Source organism: Ylistrum balloti, unplaced genomic scaffold (genome assembly GCF_031769215.1).
Source record: "Ylistrum balloti isolate Yb309-2 unplaced genomic scaffold, AGI_CSIRO_Ybal_v1 Utg371072, whole genome shotgun sequence".
NCBI classification, from domain to species: Eukaryota; Metazoa; Mollusca; class Bivalvia; order Pectinida; family Pectinidae; genus Ylistrum; species Ylistrum balloti.
Window position 1 is genome coordinate 240,485 of NW_026782592.1, and position 23,065 is coordinate 263,549.

The 23,065-nt window shown below is 35.2% G+C and overlaps 1 protein-coding gene across 1 annotated transcript in view; it reads left to right on the forward strand.

The window, feature by feature from the left end:
• Positions 1 to 21,511, forward strand: part of LOC132560514 (parathyroid hormone/parathyroid hormone-related peptide receptor-like) — an 81,574-nt gene extending 60,063 nt beyond the window's left edge. Inside the window, exons 3-13 of the mRNA XM_060225182.1 lie at positions 1,165 to 1,275; positions 1,506 to 1,621; positions 2,193 to 2,287; positions 4,002 to 4,170; positions 5,264 to 5,420; positions 8,952 to 9,012; positions 9,784 to 9,853; positions 11,278 to 11,366; positions 11,633 to 11,774; positions 12,628 to 12,669; positions 20,466 to 21,511. Of these exons, the coding sequence (XP_060081165.1) occupies positions 1,165 to 1,275; positions 1,506 to 1,621; positions 2,193 to 2,287; positions 4,002 to 4,170; positions 5,264 to 5,420; positions 8,952 to 9,012; positions 9,784 to 9,853; positions 11,278 to 11,366; positions 11,633 to 11,774; positions 12,628 to 12,669; positions 20,466 to 20,834 (1,421 nt within the window). The 3' untranslated portion in view covers positions 20,835 to 21,511. The remainder of the gene's footprint in view (positions 1 to 1,164; positions 1,276 to 1,505; positions 1,622 to 2,192; positions 2,288 to 4,001; positions 4,171 to 5,263; positions 5,421 to 8,951; positions 9,013 to 9,783; positions 9,854 to 11,277; positions 11,367 to 11,632; positions 11,775 to 12,627; positions 12,670 to 20,465) is intronic.
• The last annotated feature ends 1,554 nt before the right edge of the window (positions 21,512 to 23,065 follow it).

Sequence of the window (23,065 nt, forward strand, 5' to 3'; positions counted from 1 at the left end):
TCTGTATATCGTTCTATGTACCTACCCGTGTGTCTGTATATCGTTCTATGTACCTACCTGTGTGTCTGTATATCGTTCTATGTACCTACCCGTGTGTCTGTATATCGTTCTATGTACCTACCCGTGTGTCTGTATATCGTTCTATGTACCTACCCGTTTGTCTGTATATCGTTCTATGTACCTACCCGTGTGTCTGTATATCGTTCTATGTACCTACCCGTTTGTGTGTATATCGTTCTATGTACCTACCCGTGTGTTTTTATATCGTTCTATGTACCTGCCCATGTGTCTGTATATCGTTCTATGTACCTACCCGTGTGTCTGTATATCGTTCTATGTACCTACCTGTGTGTCTGTATATCGTTCTATGTACCTACCCGTGTGTCTGTATATCGTTCTATGTACCTACCCGTTTGTCTGTATATCGTTCTATGTACCTACCCGTTTGTGTGTATATCATTCTATGTACCTACCCGTGTGTCTGTATATCGTTCTATGTACCTACCCGTTTGTGTGTATATCGTTCTATGTACCTACCCGTTTGTGTGTATATCGTTCTATGTACCTACCCGTGTGTCTTTATATCGTTCTATGTACCTACCCGTGTGTCTGTATATCGTGCTATGTACCTACCTGTGTGTCTGTATATCGTTCTATGTACCTACCTGTGTGTCTGTATATCGTTCTATGTACCTACCCGTGTGTCTGTATATCGTTCTATGTACCTACCCGTGTGTCTGTATATCGTTCTATGTACCTACCCGTGTGTCTGTATATCGTTCTATGTACCTACCCGTGTGTCTGTATATCGTTCTATGTACCTACCCGTTTGTCTATGTACCTTTTGTCTGTATTTCATTCCATGTTACCCACCGTTTGTTCGTATATTGTTCTACCGTATGCCATTTGATGTACAATCTTTTTACAAGTTTGCTTTTTTGTCCATCTTTTTAACCGTTATTTTATCAGTCTATCAGTATGTCTGTTTGCTTGGTTGTTAGAGTGCCCTTTCATTTACTGACTGAGATGTGATTCTCTTTATCTTCTGCTTTTTCCTGTCTGTCTGTCTGTCTGTCTGTCTGTCTGTCTGTCTGTCTGTCTGTCATATATCTTTAATCTAAAAAGGCTTAATATAATGCTTGTTGTTAACTATCTTTATGATAGGACTTTTCTGTGGCGTGGCTTGGGATGATGTTATGTGCTGGAATGCCACACCTGCTGGGACAATTGCGACACAGCCTTGTGCAACCTACGTTGATGGCTTCAAGAAGTCGGGTAAAGCTGAATGAATGAATTGATTTGTCTTATTTTACCAAAAGATGCTTACAATACATACACAATATTCGCTTTAACTTGTCGTCCCTGATTTTTTTCTAGACAACGTGTTTGTGTTTAGATCTTTCAAAACATTCACATAAGCGAGGATGTTCGTCCATATTACGTTAAATACTGATGTTTATGGCATGTGATATTTGACTTATTTCAATGCTTTCATCAAATTTCAGCGTTTGCCAGCAGACACTGCACAGAAAATGGTACTTGGTTTATCAACCCTAAGACGAACAGCACGTGGTCTGATTACACTCCGTGTGTCCCGGTAAAAGGACTCACTACTATCGGCGTGCGTACGTTTCTTTGTATCACGAAGGCATAGTAAAGGGTTAGCTGGAGGGTATTGATGTGTTGGGTGGTCGGGTGGTTGGGTGGCGTAATAGTAGGGAATTGTTGACCAAGACGTCCGAGTTCCAGTGTGCGGACGAACATGAAAATGTATAGCGTCATTTGCCCAATAACGTGGGTTTTCCCCTGGTACTCCGAGTTCCTCCAAAAATATATGTTAGACACCAAGCGCACTTCCATCCGGGTCAATATACGTGATTGGAACGATATAAGTTGGGTAACTAGTTTCGTATTTATTTTAAAATGAATGAAAGTAATATATTATCAATATAAACTGTTTAAATGTTAGATATGAATAAAGTATAATCCAAAGGCATTATTGTGTAGGTTATGTATTTCATTTTCATTGTTTAAATGTACGTTAACTAGATATTTTCCAATCCCATGTTTCATTTCCGTTATATGATCACGAAGTAGTTTTACAGTCGACAGTGAAATTATTTTGACTTGAGTTGAAATTGCTTTAATCTTGACAAATTTGTAATATATTTGGTATGATATATTTATTACAGGAGCACATGCCAAGAATTCGACTAATGTACAACATAGGTTATGGTGTCTCTTTGTGTTCTCTTGTCATCGCTGTCTTCATCATGCTGTGCTGTAGGTAGGTACTACCAAACGACATTGTCAATGCATATCCAAGTGTATATTAACTGTCACGCGATGTAACAATACATCTACATTATAATGTATCATCACGCCATGTAAAGAATTTCCAGCTGTCTATCACTACAACTTCCAAACATCCTTTTTTGGGGATGTTTGTGTGGTGTAGTTGGCAGTTCTCGAATTTTTTGGCTTAGCGATTTGTTGACGTATCCTTTAGTTCGAGGCCCTGATATGTCACTAGTTCAAAATTGTCGTCCTTTGTTAGTTTTATCACTAAAAATGCATCATATACAAAATGTGTCTTGATCCGAAGGTTTCAATTACGAATTTCGTATCGAAATAGTTCCCGTGTTTAATTAATTTCCCGTCATGGGATATATATATATATAGACATTGCAAGATATTTACCACAATTTGTGGCCCATCCTGTGAAGTTACGAGGTTCCCTTTATACTCCACAACATTTACAGTCTTTCTTAAGATGTGATGAATGTTTTCACTGCCACAAGATCACGGCGTAAACTAATTTAAGGTATTCAAAGATGTATGCAATTATTTTCAATTGTTAGCAATGTGTATAGAGTTTGTGAAATTAATCGACATCAGCCCAAACGTGCATTGCTACTCTGGGTTATCAAAACACAAAAGTAAAGCACAGTTTTTTCGACCCGAACATTAATCTGTATCTTGTGTTTATATTTCTGTCTTTAAGTATTTTTGTAATCAAGACGATTGCATTAGTGTCATGTCCATGCTCGTTGACAATAACAACAGGATGATGAAGACCAGGATATAATTAGGGAAAGTGTGTGACCCCAATATGGATAAAACAACAAAAATATGCCGAAGTGAAAACACAACCTCTATGAGAACACAACTGCTGTGAAACCACGTGTCAAAGTATTAATAACAATATGTACAAATGTTACACCAATATTTCTAACGGTCAAGAGTCTTAACACTGTCGGCGTTTGTCAGGTCGTGGACATTTGATAACAAATGATATCAAATCATGATGATTTTAAACGCTTGAGAGAGGCAGGTTGTACATGGAAATCCTGTATAACGTTCTAAAATCCATAGAGGTTTATAAGTATGGATCAAAATACTTTGGAAAAACTGCCGCTGGAGTTGTTCAGGTGTCCTGTTTCGTGAAATAAACTCATCCGTTATATGATGTCGGTACCTCACTTGCATCAGTGTTTGATTAACACAGGAAATCGTTACAGAGTTAATAACACTTTATCAACATATTCTCGTACAAAAACGAACTCGCGGAAATCAATCAACACAAACGGAGTTGAATTACCGGAAATAACAGCTTTTGGGTGATGTTTTAGACACCGTAGACCTGAAACATATTTGCTATTACGTCATAATACGAACACGGCGTTACTGTGGCTGTTGTATCATCACTAACATCATCACAAAGTAGATCAAATCCTTTATAACATGAGCTCTTTCATCATCAAGAAAAAGACAAAAACTGTTCAATAGAATTTTAAACTTGAATCACATGACAACATTGTACAACATCCCCTACAAGTAAAATATCACCAGTATTTTAGCGGTATTTTTGATGATTAGTAGAACGATATTGCCAATGTAAATGGCCGATATTTTTTTTTTTTCCATTTCCTGAAAACCTGAAACGCGAATACGTCACATTCTATTTTTTATTGGCTGCATTGATATTTTACATTTTACAGACGGCTCAACTCTAAGAGTAACACGCTACATATCAACTTATTCCTGGCCTTCATTTTCCGTGCCGTCATGTCCTTTCTGAAAGACAGCTTGTTTGTGGACGGCCTAGGATTGGAAAAGGATATTATCCGGAGCGATGAGGGCATCATGTTCCGGAATGATGGCTCTTTGGTAAGTACCAGCTAATAAGGGGCAATTCGGTATGTAACATTTAGTAGGGGGATGTAACTTGAGGTGCGCAGTTCGATGTTCTCTACTTTTAGCGATTTGTGTTTCTCAAGAAGTTCCGGTCTGCGCTGACGTGGTTGTGGCATTGAGCAAGACACGTTTCCCCAATTGCTCTGAAGGGCATGTGATGGGTCTCCCGTAAGTTGTTCAGTGAGGTAGTCACTGAACCTAGTCCTTGGAACGGTTTCCTTTAAATATCATTCTACTATTGGACATCGTGTTACTAGAAAATGTTGTAAAGTCATTTTCAATTAGTGATTGTTGATACATCATTATATAGTGTATTCTAACGACTTCACAAATCGCACCAATGAAATCCATACCATATCGTTCAAAACATGCTTCATTGCTGACGTTTGTTTATCTATTGTTTCATACGCGGGATATGTGCGACAATAAATTGAAGTATAGCTTACTTACTAAGCGAGAAATGTATGCATTAAGCACATAAAGTCTACATGATATTTCATAATACTTATATTCAAATCTACTACTACACTGTAGTATATCAAAGGTAGATATGAATTCACATTTATGCCCTTTAATTTCAATTTGTTATTTATGGTTATGGAAGTTGCCGCACGCCCGATCGATCACTCAATGAACTGTTAACTACGACTTTGTGAAACTGGATGAAACATAAAACTAGAATTTGTGAGACTAGTACATAAATTTGTTTTAGATTTGAAATTTCTGTCAATTTTGATGTTCTAGTTCCTTCTAGGCTTCAAAATTTAGCACTACTAACGAATACTTAAAAGGACAAAATATCGATGTTAAATTCATCATTTGGATTTTCTTTCTTAAATTCTAAATTTGAATTGAGAGATGTTACTTGTGACACTTGTGTGTCTTTTGTAGAATTTTTAAACAAACTTAATTGTATGGTAATGTTCGCGTCCTTATTTCTTTCCGAGGTCATCGGGTACATATAAAGCAAACGTGACTAGCTTGATACTAACTAGCAATTAAACTTAAGGTAACAAAAAAAGTGTTAAGTTTACTGATACCACTGCTTACTACCTCTGTTAAACAGCACTGGGAGTGTAAACTTCTGTTTACATTGTTCGTGTACGGTGTATTGACTACTAGTATGTGGATCTTTATGGAAGCCCTGTACTTACATGTCCTGGTATACCGGACTCTGTTCACGGAACGACATGGTGTGAAAATGTACATCTTCCTCGGCTGGTGTGAGTATATTACATCTTGTATAGAAAATATCTTATGAATCAAATTATGTTTGTCTTACACACCTTTACTACTTTTTTTTTATTTCAGAAAGATAATACAAGATATTAGAATTATGTATACCCAATAGTTTAAGGCAAAACATTACTATACAAACTTAAATGTTTCTTTCTTTAGATTCCGTATCTGACATCTTTTCCTTTCTCTGTGGACATAAAGGATATTGAATAGTACCTTCAGTAATATATTTCGAAAGTATGTCGAATATTTAAGTATTTTTCACGAGCGCGAAGCAAAACTCATAGACACACGAGTGAAATGCCTAACATTACTGAACACACTAATAAACATTCTATTTATTACATTTTCACAAGCAAAATAGTCAAATACTGGTATAGTTTAGGACAGTAATAAAATGGCGAAGCTGAATATGCTTTTTTGCCGTCACTACTCACTCATTGTTACTCCGCAGTACGCGACAAAATATAATCCGTTAACAGAAAACAGTATACACATCAGCACAAAATAAATTTCGAATAAGATTAACTTTAATAATCATGGTGGGTAACAGACAAAATTTGCTGTAAAACGTTCAGAGAGAGTTTAAAAATTATTGTCTATGATAAGTTACTACGCGGCAGAAAATAAAGGGGCAACCTAGGTAGATGCTCCCTCTGTCGATGACACGAATCCTCTTGAAATGTCTAGCTCCACTTTCAAGAAGTTCGATTGGGGACTGGATTTGGCTTCTGATGCGGTTATTTAAGTTACTGGCTGGTATTGTTCGCTGACTTCCATGTAAGTGAAAGTCGTGTCACTATATAGTAAACAACCCTGGCCGCATCACATGCCTGGTTTTGTATTTTATTTTTTACGAGGTTTTATGATTTGTCAATTACATAAGATGAATTGTGTTCTCTTCTTTCATTGGTGCAAGTCTGCAAGCAAAAAAAAAAAAAAGTTGTGTGAAAAATAGCGCGGTTATCACTTTGATATTTCTAAATATTGAAAGTGCAGATATATAATGAAATAGCTTTTCTTTTGATGATATTTCCTGGTATCACATCTGTGTACAGGATTCAAACTATAATGTAATCAAGAAAAACGTGAAAATTCATTCAAGCTAACATACGTTATGTTAGTAGTATTCCTGTAATGTTAAATAACATCACTGTAAAAAACATACACCTGATGCTGAATTGTGCCCTGGCGATCACCTTTCATGTAGGCATGTCAAGAGCATGGAAGACTGTCGGCAATATCAAATATCAGAATACCAGGTGTACTTACTTGTTTCAAATGTGAATTGAAAAAAAAACATTGATGATGGTTAACATGATGTATTTTCTTGAGTACGAGAGATAATTGCTTGCACCACGGTATATGTAACTTTTCCACTTGTCAAAGAATTCGTTGTCATTTTGAAATGAATACACGCATCCCTGTTTTGATTGAATTTAATGATGGTGCGAATCAGAATCTACACATGTACTTGACGTTGTTCCTAAATAAACTGGTACATGTATGTGAAAATAACGAACTGTATTGATTTCTGGGGCTTATGCAGCTTCCTTATCTAGATTTTGACGTTTCTTGTATCAATTTCAATATTCTCAGTTGCGTCCTAGGTTTCACAATATTTCAGGCCTATATAGCATCACTGATAAATTCAAGAAGGACGAAATAGCTGTATGATGCAGTTTAATTCGCTATTTGGCCTTGCTGTTTCTTTTGTAAATTCTTCAGGCATTTTCCTGTTACCATATACCTGGTGATTTTCATGGTCAACATTTGTGCGATTTTCATTTCAGACGATCGAATGATATTTCAATAAATAAAGATTTTGCGATCTTGATGTAAATGGACATTTATACAAACGTGTCTCATTATATCACGGATTACATTTTCGCTATCACGTTAATGTACCGCGAAACAGCGAAAATATAATTCCCGCGAAAATAAGCGGCTAAAGAGTATATAACTGAAGCAATTTTTTCATAAAAATGCTAGTTTCATTTCCTAAAACGTTTTGTTTGTTATCCCTAACTTCTACCGAAAATGGAGATGGATAATTGGTTTTCCTTCCTACTCATGAAAGCTGCACGCTTAGCATAACACAATCTGACTTACAGATTTGGGTTTGGAAAAGTACGTGTAATAGAGACATGGAATGGAACCTCACACATTTCGGAGAAACCTCGACAGTTAGACCAAAATTGAAGTAATGGCGAAGAAAAAAAGTTTAGTAAAGAGATAAACATCGAAAATTTAGCCGTCTTTATGAATTATGTTATGAAATCACAGTAAATATCATTTTGACATCTTACCTACATGGTGATCCAAACCGAACTATTTTAGAATTTGAATCCAGTATTAAAAAAACATATCTCTTTTCAAGTATTAGAAGTGATATAATCACTAGCCTTGTGAGTCTAAAGTATCACTGCCATGAAAGAGGTTATTTTTTGCGTTCTGCTTGCGTCGACTAGAACATGTTTCTGACAGCGCTGAGCGATAATGGCTGACGCGGCATAAGAAAGGAGTAGATAAGAACCCTCGGAATTACTGCATTTCGTTTTAATGAACTGGCTTAAACAATCCTTCTATTCTTTTGCTGTTTCATCCGACAACGATAAAAACAAAACAAGTCAAAGCTCACTAATGTGAAAACAACTAGACCTCACATATTGTTAGTGTTTTACGCTAATACGGTTGTGTCGTTACCTGCCATGCATGTAATGATTCAGTTTCAAACTGCTTATTAACTGTAATAGACTGATTTTCACTTAATCGGAATATTATTGAATGTCAGATCGAAATAAAGCAGTTCACAATTTAAAACAACATAATCATAATCCAAACTCAAATTCAATAAATCTGGGACAAAAAAATTAACAAATGAAAGACTTGCAAGGAGACTCTTAGAAAAGTGCAAGGGGAATAATACCAGGTGTACTTAAAGAGTAAGCGTCTTTTTCTTCATTGACAATAGCCGTCATGTAAACCTTGGTCCAACCAAATAAATAATGTAACGTTCTCAAAAGAGAACAAGGTATACAACATGCAACAACGTAATAGTAGGCAAACTAACGAGCAGTAAACACATCCAGCTTTACAATTATTAGTCGTCAGCAAATCGGGAAATAGGCAATTTAGCAATATAACACATGATGTATTGTAGATTCACAATTATACCTGAACTATGTTTTTTTCTGCAGACCTCATAAAGTTTACTAGATATGCTATCATGCTGTTATCGTATATAAATACACCACTTCAATGCCGAAATATTTTTAGGTTTTTGGTTTATAAATGTGGACGCATAAAGAGAGCCCGGTGATTATTCTGGTCATTGAATATATATTTGGTATTATTTGATAGATATATATAACGAAATAATTACTATGGGTATATACATATTTGTTTTTATGTATGTGATATGGCTTGCCCTAATACTATTTATTATAAAATATATATATCATTGTTATATGTTGTATAACATTGTTCTTATATCCTTCTACATCGCTTTACAGTGTTACCTGTTATATTCATTGTACCGTGGGTCATCGTTAGGATCAACCTAGAGGACGTGTTGTAAGTAGACGACGGATGTGTTAACTATATTTGATAAACAAATATGTTTTAATTAAATTTGATGATGGTGCGAATCAGAATCTACACATGTACTTGACGTTGTTCCTAAATAAACTGGTACATGTATGTGAAAATAACGAAATGTATTGATTTCTGGGGCTTATGCAGCTTCCTTATCTAGATTTTGACATTTCTTGTATCAATTTCAATATTCTCAGTTGCGTCCTAAGTTTCATAATATAGCATCACTGATAAATTCAAGAAGGACGAAATAGCTGTATGATGCAGTTTAATTCGCTATTTGGCCTTGCTGTTTCTTTTGTAAATTCTTCAGACATTTTCCTGTTACCATATACCTGGTGATTTTTCGCGAAATAGCGAAAGTATAATCCCCGCGAAAATAAGCGGCTAAAGAGTATATAACTGAAGCAAATTGATAATAAAAATGCTGGTTTCATTTCCTAAAACGTTTTGTTTGTTACCTCTAACTTCTACCGAAAATGGAGTTGGAAAAGTGGTTTTCCTTCCTACTCACGAAAGCTGCACGCTTAGCATAACACAACCTGACTTACAGAGTTGGGTTTGGAAAAGTACGTGTAATAGAGACATGGAAATCAATCAAAACAATTTGATGTAATAGTTGAATTGATATTATATAACAGCATCGGAAAGTCGAGGAAATGCCTTTAAGTGGATCGAAATTACGATGGTTAAGGCGACACATCTGAATTGTTGCTTATGATATTTCCATTATAAAACTACATTTTACAGATGCTGGAATACCAGTCCTACAAAGGAATTCATGTTGATCATCACAGCACCAATTATACTTACGACTGTGGTAAGAAGATGTTACTATTGTTATTGTCATTTACATGTAAATGTTGAATATGTTTCATATGTCATGATCAATGATAATGAAAAAAATGGACAAATTGACATATTTTTGAGATTGTAATTCCTTTAATTCACTCATTGGCTCATTTCAATCACGGTAAGAGGAAAATATTGCCGTGGGCGAAATGTACAAACCCAGAGATCCTCAATACGTGCTAGGATTTTAAGACCACGTGATCCGAATGAGTAAATTTCTTCTTCTTTAACGACATCCACAATATAAATTTTGATCAATCCAAGTTCAGTAATGTCACGTTTTCAAATGAGATTAAGGTATACAATAACGGAACCAACAGGCATCAAACATGACTAGCTTGATATCGCACAAATGAGAAGTATATTTCACTGTCGGATCACAATGAAGACCGTAATACCTTCCCCATAACTTTCATCAACCTTCATCTTTTGAAACCTTGTGTTACGAGTTCCCAGTTCAGTTGACGAATTGCACGACAATCGTAATAATAGGAACAGGCCCTTGAATATCGAAACAACTGTGACATGTAAACATCATAGATTGAGGATGAAGATATATTGTTATCAAGTAATGGAAATTTCACATTAGGAAATTGAAATCACTTCGTTAATCACACAGCTTGGTGGAGAGCTGTCCATGTTGGTTTCGTTGGAAGGAAATTATCCTTTGTTTGTTCAATTATTTCAAAGTATACACATCTCGATCAAAGGAGAGGCAATCGTATGTTTGAGCTCATTTACTTGACATGTAACTTTACTTCGATCGCAACCAAGATGACACTTCAAATTGTACAGTTGGTAGCAATGATATATATGTATGAACATACGGTTGCCAATATGTTGTCAGGTTCTATATGAATAATACATTAATATAAGGTTGACGCAATATCAGCGGTATACGGTAAATAAAACCAGGATCAAATCCGGAATGAGGTTGGAAAACTAAGTAATTGTCATCTGTGGCCTTTGATGACCACATGATATACCAGGGATAAAATGCATTATAGTGACCTAATATGTCCACTTATAACACCAAGGATCAAATGGTATTATATTGACTTTAGATGTCCGCTTGTGATACCAGGGATAAAACGCATTATAGAACAATGTTACCGTTTAATGACATTTGTAATGTACACATGGCTATTTCAATTGATGGCCAAAGTCTTGGACAGTAGTCAGGTTTCCGTAGTATTGAGTCTTTTGTTTATTAAACATAACCTCTGCCTATCGTTTGAAACCATTCTATTGTGTTTGCCTCAAAAACATTAGCGGAAAAAATCAGTAATGTAAAATCTGATAGCTGTAAATATGCATTTTAATTTCCCTTTTTTTTCCATTTCTGATACTTATATGGAGTCAACTATCTAATGCATGTTTTTTTTCTTTCAGATTAATTTTGTTTTCTTTATTAATATAGTACGGGTTTTATTCACCCGAGTTAAGACTAATAGAAATGTATCTGGGGCGCGGAAAGTAAGGTAAGAAATACCTGCTAATTATTACGTGTTCATTTTTTATTCATCAACAACTTTAAACAGTCACAATTGATATACTTCCAAATATACTTTTGTTAACATGCTTACGTATTTCTGTTCTTATGATTATAAAAACTTATAAACGAATTTAATGATACTTCCTGATGTTGTTGATGTTTAATGAGAGCAATTACTCGACATAGTTGGCCTATAAATACTTTCAAACGTTGTGTTATTGATAATTCAAAACTAGATTTGTTCGCTTTTAGAAAACTCACAAAGTTCATCGGCGTTTTGATTCCACTGTTTGGCGTGTGCTACATTGTATTCGCCGTGCTGTTCAGAGTGGAATTGGACGAAGATTTAGATGTACCGTATTTGTACGGCGAAATGTTCTATAACTCCTTCCAGGTAACTTAATATTTAATATAATCATGTAACATTTTAAATTAAAATTGTGAGACATTTTACAAGTCGAATACCATGATGATACGTTAGTGAATTCACACCAATGATATTGGGTTTACAGTGTATATGTTAGAAAATAAGCCGTTCATTAAAAAGATGAGCCGGACACGGAGAAAATAAACCGGTTTTGACGAATGACCCATCTCAAATATAAGCCTTGATTTTTGCCTTGGAATGATGCCGGTCTCTCTGTATAAACTGAAAATTAATTCGAGGTAAAGTTTGAGACTGATGTCTCATTTTATAGAGAGGTGCTAACTCCTGAACAATACATTCCTTTTGTGCTAAGTAACCTCAATTTACAATGTGTTTGAAGATTTTGCTATGTAGACGAAAATCGGCCATGTCTCATTTTATAGAGAGGTGTTAACTCCTTAACAATACATTCCTTTTGTGCTAAGTAACCTCAATTTACAATGTATTTGAAGGTTTTTGCTGTGTAGACGAAAATCGGCCATGCCTCATTTTTGAGATCTCAAGATGACAAAGCTACAACCATCACTCTAATATAATGACATAGGATTTTTTCCCTTTACGGCATCATTCCTCTAGCTTCAGACTTTTATTCATATTTTTAAAGTTTTGTTTACATACACTATGCCGGTCCAGTATTGCCTTTATCCCGTTTCACCTTTCCGTAGTACTTTACACTGGCTTTTTCGATCTCTCGTTATATATAAAGTAATAATTACACCTGTAATGATGTGGTATGATCATCATGGAAAACAGCATCGTTCAAGATCCCTCATTGCGAGCACTGAGTATTTATAAGTGCAATTTGTTTTTTTTATTCCAGGGATTTATTTTGGCAATACTGTTTTGCTTTCTGAATGAAGAGGTAAGTAATATTTTAAATACACCACAGCATGTTTAGTAAAATGTTTTCTGTTTCAATATTGCTTTTACTAAAGTGTAAATTAATTGTGCTGTAATGGTATTATATGCTCAGAGTTATTGCCTTTTAATCAAAGTATCTTTAGATCTACATAATATGTAAACCAGTATGTGTTGATATCTGTGTGTGGGTAAGGGTTAGGGTTATGACAGCCAAACCAATGTGTTTCTGAGTAGTAAGCATATCCGTCATCCTATAATATCTACAGAAACCGCACTGATTGACTCTTTTGAGCCCGTAATGATATGTTCATCATGAATAGCTCACACACCTCACCGCTTCACACACTTGACTTGAACTTCTTGCGCTTTAAAATGATTCACCAGATTTCATCTTACCTGATCTCTAAATATATTGACATGTCAGCATTTTCCTTAATGTGCTTGTTACGAATAGTGGCACGATTCAGATAATAAATATGTACTTGACGTTCTTTTTAAATCATTTCATACTGAAAATTGTGAAATTTAAATATAGGGTTAGAACACTTTTCCGACCTGGGTTTTTTTGTAATTTATTCCCACATTTTAGGTAAAAAAAACATTTTATTGTCATTTTAACTTTTATATAACGTTAACTGTCAGCGATAACTAACAATAAAGTCCGACGTTAAGATTTTTTAACGTTTGAATTTAACGAAGATGAAAATTCCAATGTTATTGTAATTGTATTTAAACGTTTAAAAGGCAATCTCAAGCTAATATAACGCCTGTGCTCTTTTCCCGTGAGTTTTACGTTTAACATTTAACGTTAAAATAACGGGATTTATTTCACGTTTCGTAACATTATGATAAATTTGCAGTCTAGCATCACTGAAGAGTTCTAGAGTGGCAAAACAGGTATTTGTGGCAGTTTAATTCATATTTAGGTCAAATGCTCCTAATTAGAATTTTTACAATCTTTACTACAAATTTTTTGGAGGGATGCATATCAGTGAAGTCCATTGGTCGTGTTGTAGTTATACAGGTTCTCAGTCGAGCACATTTATTGGCCATAGTGTAATTATTTGTGTCGTGGTTAAAACAGAAAACACTCAACATTCTGGAACACATTATTCGTATTTGTTTTCTCTTTTGAGAACGTGACAATACTTATTTAATTTGGCTAAGGTTTACATGGCGAGTGTCTTTGATGAAGAAGACGCTTACTCTTCTGGAACACCTGGTCTTATTCTCCTTGTTCTTTTCAAGAGCGTAAATCTTTCATTTGTTCATAGTTTACCCTTGTTTGTTGATTTTGTATTTTAATTAAAATTATGTTGACGTGTTGTTATGTTTTCAAAGAGTGTATCTTGTGCACATTTGGCTCTTGTTACATCGCTTTTTAAGTCTGAATTCGGATTAAGTTAATCTGGTGGTATTTTCCGATTTATTGTTTTTGCTGATTAAATCAATGTGCAAGCGACTGATTACACACACCATACTTAATGATTCCAGACTTGCGATTGCTGAAATTACATACAATATCATTGAATGATGCACTCGATGCTTTTCCACGTTTTGGAGAGTTTTGAGACTTAAGCCGCCTCACTTCTGAACTAGATATCAATGCTCAATAAACATCGTTTACCCTATACAAACGCAAAACATAAAATACTGTAATTAGAGTTAAGTCAAGCTCAATTTGTGCCCACTATCCTTCAGTTAGTAGCTGGTGGTACGGGAAATTTCAATAAATTTTGTATTACTTTTACTTCCAAAAAATTATACATCAATACATGGCGCCCTTCGATTTGGTTAAACTAATCATACCTGCTAGCCCAGGGCCGCGGTGCTTGAGTGATTCAGGCACCTGACGTCTTTATCACTAGCTCTCCACCTCTGGGTCGCGGGTTTTATGCCTTTGTGAGGCAGTCGTCAGGTACTGGCCACAGACCGATCGTAGGTTTTTTCCCCGGGAATTCTTTTCTTCACCATCCAAACCTTGAACGTCCTTATATGATCCTGGCTGTCAATAGGATGTAAAGTGACAATAAACCAAACAATAAACCAAACCTGCTGACCCCACTGCTTGATCGTTAGGGCCGACTTCACTTAGGATCTAATTTCTCCCTTGTTATTGCCTCACTTTTGGCCTTTGATTGAGCGTTTGACCTGGTTGGTGATGAAGGTTTTTTGTTCCGTCGTCTGGACGAAACATACCAGACTCCCACAAAACAGGTATTCAATACATGCATTTGCAGGATACCTAGCATCATACACACACAAAAAGAAAAGTGTTCCATAAATAAACATGACTGTTGATAGGACGCAAATTAAACCAGGTAATATATATAAATGTTAATATAAAGGCCGACATTTTAATCGTCTGTAGATTAGATAATTCATATCAACTGTAGAGTGCAGTGCCATCTGCTAGCAGTTCAGTGCTTAAATGAGACAAATCCCATAGTTCAACACTGTATAAGTTACAGAGCCTGTTATTTGACACCTGGACCTTATGACAAGAGAATAATATGTTTCGCAATGAGATCTTCATGATGATCATGAAATTTTCCGTTTTTCTTTATTAACCTGCTTTTCTCAAAACATTGTGTTGTGAATAAAGTAGTCTTAACGACATCTTACAAAAATACATTGGAACCAGTGAATATGGACTGCAACATGTTACCACCAATGCTGCTATCTAGAAGATTACAGTATGGAAATCGAAATCATCAGCCTCGTATGAAAATAATAAAATAAATCAGCAGAGGGAAACAATTTGTTTCCATAAGCTTGTCAGTAGTCAGGTGGATTATCCTACCACAACACTCGATTACTATAATGTCAACCAGAACAATATTTTGATGTCGTTCCGCACACAGATTTTTATATTCCTTATATATATTGTAAATTAAACTTAATTCATTCTCCAAAAAATGCAAAACAACTTTTTCCAGTTTATATGAATCACCCTTGTTGGCCCTTGGCCCAGATGAAAGTGCGCGAGGGTTCTTACTGTGAGAGGAAAATCGGAAAAACCAGGCAGGTGAACCAAGACCTTCACACGTCCGTTCCATGAAACGAATCACGGCCGGATACTCCAGCATATATCACAGCCATACCTTTGTACCACTTTTCACCTTTCAATTTAACGAAAACTTTCATTACTAAAAATTGAAATCTGGAATTTGAATGGCTGTGGTCAGAACTTTAGAATATCTTTATGACCTTTACTGTATCATAAAGCAGTTTCGATCTTGTAATAAATGTCAGTGATGCCAGGGGTTAAAAGTGTTGAAAATATAAGAGACTGTGGAAAACATGATCGCAATAAGTGTGGAAACATAAGGTATCTTCACTAACTCCACAATTAGATAAATTTAGTCGTTCTAAATATTGCATCATTTCAACAGAACTTCACATGCATGTGTTTATGATGCCAGTATACATTTGAATGGAAACACAAGTGTAAGCCTGTATTGAGAACACGGGATATTCGTTTTACGTTAGTAATAAAAACAGAAGAACTCATGTAACCTAGAATTCAATTATTTGTCACTGACTTTTCTTTAAAGCGGGGGTGGGGTGTTGTAAAACTTTTTTATTTTTCTAAGTCGCTTCCAAGGTTTCATAATTAAAGCCTTAGCGCTACTTACGAATTCTATAAGGACGAAACAGCGGCATGGTGTAGTTTATTTAATTTTTTGGCTCTACTGTATATAAATACAAATTGTTTTGAAAGATTCTATTCACTTGTGTGTCTTTTGTCTTTCTACTGCTTCCGTTCTAGGGAATAGTCACTCATTTGACAGGTCGACGCCGTAAAGCTGTATACAAGCTGTCTTATACAGGTTCGCATTACGATATAACACTCACATGCAAGAAAACACCAACAAGTCAACGTAATCATAATCCTAATTCAAATACAACTAGGACAAATTATTAACAAAACAGAGATTTACCTGCAGGTATTCCGGGACTTCAAACGTGTTCTGAGTCGTCTCCGACACCCGCCGTGTAAAGTTTGGTCAGATCAAGTAAGAAATGTCAGGTTCTCAAATATACAACAACCGGACTGACAGGAAAACTAACGACTCTCAAACAAGTTCATCGTCATATCGCATAAAGGAATAGAATATTTCTCAATGAAATCACTATGACGACCGTAAAATTTCCCCAAAATTTTCATTCACTCATTTATTTGAGTGCGGTTAACGTCTAGCCGGTGAACATGATTTATTAGTAATATATGATATTTTCTTGAGGTGCAGTTTGAAAAATGTATCGGAACATGGACTATGCATAACAGGATCTATCTAACTGTTGTAGACAGAATGACTAACGATAGCTATAGTACATCTCATTTGTTTTAATCTTATCACACTTTTAAAACCGAGACAATTTTATTCCCATATTAAACAAAAACTTCTAGGAAATAATACAAACATGTGAATATAGCAGTCAATGAATGTAATCATTTGATTTACTTTTTTCTGTAGTGTGAATCACCAGCCTGTATTGGTTTATATGTTTACTCACTTAGCTATGTAGATTATTGTAATATTGCATGTCATTTTTTGTGAAGAAATATTCGTTCATCACCTTTGAATTTTACGTTTCGATACATGTTATCTGTCTCGAAATATGCCATGCACTGGTTAATGGAATGTTTCATGTATCAGTTTCATTAACAAATTTATTTCTTAACACGATGTGTGTTGCATGTTAAGCCTACTTTGGTTATGAAAACAAGTCCCTTTCGAGTTTATCATCAACCAAAAAAAATATCCACTGTAAAGGATCTATTTCTTATACTTTGTCGATAACTTGTTAAACTCGATTAAACTCGATAAAATATATCCATCGTTTATTCAATTTTGTGATGAATGATATGTTATCTAAACACTTCCAACTTATGCTGCTAGGTAACCGTCTTGGAATATCACAACTGCATAAAGTTTGCACGTCGTCTTTCAAAAAGGATCCGTTATCGTCGGTGATTTCGAAATAAGTATCTAAGTGTTTAGCGCTTACCATAACAATAATAAGTATATTGTATAATGGCTTTATTGGCATTTTTTCCTGGTATCGCTCAAATTATTTACTGTGCTACTGGTATATTCAACCACAGCGATATTTACTTTATATCGCTTCTTTTTAATGTATAAAATATAACAAACGTGCTGTACTTGCTATGTGTATTTTTTTCTCTCTTGTTGGCTTGATAAAAATGCCACAATGTTCTGTATCAAATTGATAGCATCTGAATAGTAAACGCTATTAATTACACGAAGTATAAATAGTCTTTTATCCTGAAAATATACGGTATATGTGGTTATTGTTAAGAATAGAACCTCGGAGTTTAGTTTCAAGGATTTTGTAGTATTTTATGGTTACGTAGAGATTTATGATTTGTAGGTACCATTCTTACTTATCAACATCTCATTTAAAATGATGACAATCATGCAAACACCTAGCCATCCAAACATCATGCAGGCTATTCAATGCAATGATTTTATGTTTTCTATCAATTCTTTTACCAAAATATTTTTCTTTTAAGTGACATTGGCAGCTGTCAAGGACCGAAATGCTTTATGCTTAAATACATGTTTTTTACAAAGACATTTGATACTTTAATAAAGTTGTGTTTTTATATCAAGCTGTTAGGGCAATCAGCAAAACACTGTCATTATTCTTTACCCAAAATACGTTGGAGTGATATGTATTTTAACAGGTCTGGCTTATATTTGTACATTTAGGTTGTGCGTGTAGTTAATTAGGCAATTGGTTTCCTGGTGGATACATCTATATATACGATGGACGTGGTCAATGCATTTTAGCTATTTAAGAAATTACACGGCTATGCAAGGTCTTTGTTGTTGTGATCTGTTTTGATAAATACTTCGATAAATTTAACCTCTTATAAAAATGATAACAAGTCACTCAGCCGAGGGGCACAGTTAGCGCCCATAGATGTAGAGAGACAACTCACTGAATTAAAAAAGAAATCTACATCCGAATGTGCCATGGTAAAGAACTGGGTAGCGCACAGTTCAGATTATACAGTAGTACAGATTGACCACTCATTCTGTTCACCTGACCCAAATCCCTTTAATTCTTCCTTTTTTCTCTGCTGAAGAACATATCTGATAAAAGTATGCACTCAGAAGTGCATTACAGAATGTTAAACTAACTCAGTGCCCTACCGATGTATAAAAGAGATTTACGCAGCGTTAACGTCATAGATAGCGCGATTGTACCGAGAGGGATTGTAATTATTATGACACTACCGATGGAATTGATAGAATATGCCTATGATATAATAAAAACTAGATAATGATATCTTATTTAATTCCGACTGTCAGGTTTGATGGCTCACTTTGCTGACTAATACGTCTCACAGCACGTCAGTAAAACCTTCATCGTCTTATTGCATGATCTTATTTAGACACCAATCAAGACTTAATTATTGGGGTTTTTTTTAACCCTTAAGTGCCTGTTGGAAGCTGCATATTGCAAAACAGTGTCCATATGGTGGTGTTTGAATAGGTCCCTTAACAACTGAACGGTCATCAGTGTATTTATTGTCGATAGTAATGCAATCTGGGCGACAGATGAACAATCATGGCATTCGGTATATTTCTTTGAAGATGATATTTTAGAAATAGTGATATTAGTGTTTTTAAAAAAAGACGTTATCATCTTGATGAATTTCATAAATGTTAATCTGTGTATGTCATATGATGCTCTGCGCAATGCGTTCAAGGTGGTCCTAACCATGGTGTATATGGCGGGTTTGTCGATGACAAAGAAGACGCTTACTCTTCTGAAACATCTGGTCTGATTTTCTTGCACCTTCTTATCAATCTTCATATCAATCTTTATCAATATACTTTGGTCGAATTTGAGAATCATAATTCTGTTTCGTTGTTTTTGTTTCAGAATGGTGCCAAAATGAGTCATATTGTTGATCTGAAATGTTTACCCATTACTTTGTATAAGATCTAGACTTATCGAATTGATAGGTAAAAATAACACAAAACGTAAATATATATCTGTTGATTTCATAATACATACATTCAGAGTCTAGATATGTTTTGACCTCGCGTTTTTACTATTTCTGAATTTAGGAAAAACGGCTGATATGATATCTATCGATGATATCTTTGTTGATGAAATATCAACTTTGTTATCAATTCGATAATATACATTTAAGTGTCCACGGTGAAGATCTGTTTTCTCTGAAAGGGAGAATTTTCTCTGTAAAATAAATAAACGTTTCATGATATGACCGCCATATCATAATACATTAAACATTAACGTAGGTGGTACTAAATGCCTGAATCCTTGCAAAGAACCGCAGTCAATTGTATTTCTATATATAACAATTGAAAATTCATTTGTATTGAAATTCAAATTAAATGCGATGTTGTCGATGTAACTGACACAAGGCAACAGGTACAGACGGCAGTTTAACGGCCTGGTTATATTAATCTTTTGTGCAGGAGATCACTAGTCCTTGAAATCAATGTTATGTATGGACAAAACTTTACAGTGACTTCTTGGACAATATGTGAATATCAAAACAATCAATCAAATAATGGAAATTATCGCCGTTTTCTTCATTGTAATTGGCTGATTTTTTTCTGTTAAAAGGCGAATGATTCAAAAGATTTACCAAACATCTCCTTTATTTTGCAATTTTTCCCTTTTCCCCTGCATCAATATAGTATTCTATAATTCAAAGAATAAAAATAGGCGTGTAAATTTCTGATTTAAAATTAATAAATTTCCCATATAACACATGTGTTTCAGGTCCACCTCGAGATCCAGCGATTTTGGCACAGATATGCACTCGGGCGTCATGACAGCTACGTCTACACCAGAACTGCATTTATGTCGTCCTGGCGACACGGCTCCCAAGTGTCACGTGTACCCTCCAATAATGGACATAGTGAAACATCGGTCAATGGCAGACTATTATGGTCGTCACGTAGTAACCACAATGGAGCCAAAAAAGGAGCACAAAACTATAATAATAGGTCGTCATGGAAACGGGAATATGCCATGGACTCGGCAAATGGATCAATGAGAACGCGACCTGGGGAGACCGATTGTAAGACGTGTTACCTGGGCCTACCACAGAGAGATTCGAACAGGCAGGAATTCATTGAAATGAGGTGAACGGACGTTTTATGAAGCCCCATGGATCATGTACTCTGAAGACATAACGGACATCCATCCCCCTACTGTGGAGGGAACCATAATTCGATTATGTTCAGTGCTGAACACCGTCAAATGTATAACTTTCATAATAGTTAAAAGACATCCCATGATCTCGCATTGTCCCTAATGACCTCAAGGTGGATCAGAACAGGATATCATTACAAATCTTAGGTTGATCATCAATTTAGAAATCATAGACCACCAGGTAGCTGCAGCATCACCGCGTCATCTCATACGTCCCTACGAATCATTGAGCTGACGGTGTCCTAGTTTATTGTTGATGACAATGACAGTAATGCCGCGTTATGGTCATGTATATTTAGCTATGACGACGGAAACAATTTGATGTTTTACAGTTAACCATTTGAGCGTTTTCAGGTCAATATTGATTCCTTGTTTTCAAAATAATTACGAAAATGTATAAAACTTATGATTCATATAATTATGTTGCAGAAAATGTTCATGTAAATTAAGAAGCTGGAGACATATCTGCTTTCATGTACTTGTTTGAGCTAGATTGGAAGAAAATACAACTGCTCATGGAAGTGTAGCGCGCTAGAACGATAGTTGTCCTTCATTTTGTGTAAAAGAATTTTGCCATCAATCAACTGCATATTAAAGTGATACTCATTGTCTATTTCCAGTTTGTTTTTAGAAAAAACTAATTTAATCTAACTTGCATATTTTTCCAAGTGATGTATTTATTATTCCACTGAGAGTTTAAACAGTGGCCTAGTACACACGAAATGTTTCCATGTCTCGTGCGACACAGGACGCTAGATACTACGGATTAGCTGCATGTGCTTAGCGATGGCATACTGGCTTTGTAAATGGCATACCAATCTCTGATATAATCACATTGATCTTGATCTATAAAAACACTACGTATCAGAATATCCTATTTCCAAACCGTCTTACATCTTCTATGGTTTATTGCATCGAGAACCGAAAGTAAATGTAAAGAAATATCAATTTAAACCCAAAGAGACAACGTCCCATTTTTCTTCCGTGTAATGCAACTTAACATCTCTAGTTACTGAGCAGTGTGTAATTTCAGACCCAGTTAAAAAGACAAAATTCACAATCAACAAGTCTAATGGCATTTATGAATCAAAGTATCGATATTGTTATGAAATTCATGCCGGTATAAATGACAGAGGTTATGTAGACGTCTTGGTGGTGACCGCTGCTACTAACTACTGATAATCTGCTAAGTACCGTTATGTATTGTTACTTGTACCATACAAGTTACGACAACTAACTGTTTGTAGATATGTTCCATGCATATAATGAAGCTCATAACTCGACATCAACTAAAACAAGGTATTCAATACTGGCTGTAAAGCCTATCGTAAGAAAACCATTTTGAAATTCGACAAAGTTGTTTTTATCACAAAAATAAGGTTAACGATAAGCACTGTAACAGTACATTGCGCTTCTCTTTGGTTAAGTTTTGTAGACATTGCCGTGCAAATGTAAATGACCTGTATATCGCCATAGAACACTATTGTATTCTTCTGTGTCTGGATAGATTGAAATGTAGATCTGATCTGACGATCGATATGTCAATTAAAGCTCAAAACGATCACAAATTGTTTGTCACGTAAGGAGCATAAGAAGTTCATGACCAGGTGTTCTCAAAGACGGATAAATGCCTTCATCTTCATGGACATACTTCTCATAAAAATCTTAATCCATCCAAATTTGTTATGTAACGTTTCAAAGTGAGAACATAGGTAAAATAACAATAAAACCATGGTAAACTAATGATTATAGAAAAACACATGCAACACATTTTATTTCATATCGCGCAAGGAAATGTGTTTAACAACAAAACCATGGTTATTATAGAACTGACTTATAATTCAACATACTCACGTTTTTCCATCAACTGTCTTGCAGCGTAATTTGGAAACGACCTAATTTAGTCCGTTTCATTTGTCCATGAATTTCATCCGATTAACATTGATCTGGAAATATGAATACATCCTTTACAAATTCTGTGAGGGGGATACATATTTGATGCTAAACTTTAAGTAAAAGTAATCAATTTTGCACCAGATTTGCAGAATAAAAAATGAGCCTCGTGTCTTTTCTAAATTTAAAAAATTAACTAACGAGAGTTTGATAACGATGATAATTAACTGCCACGAGTTGTAGAACTTCTTTCTACCATATCCTTTTAACGT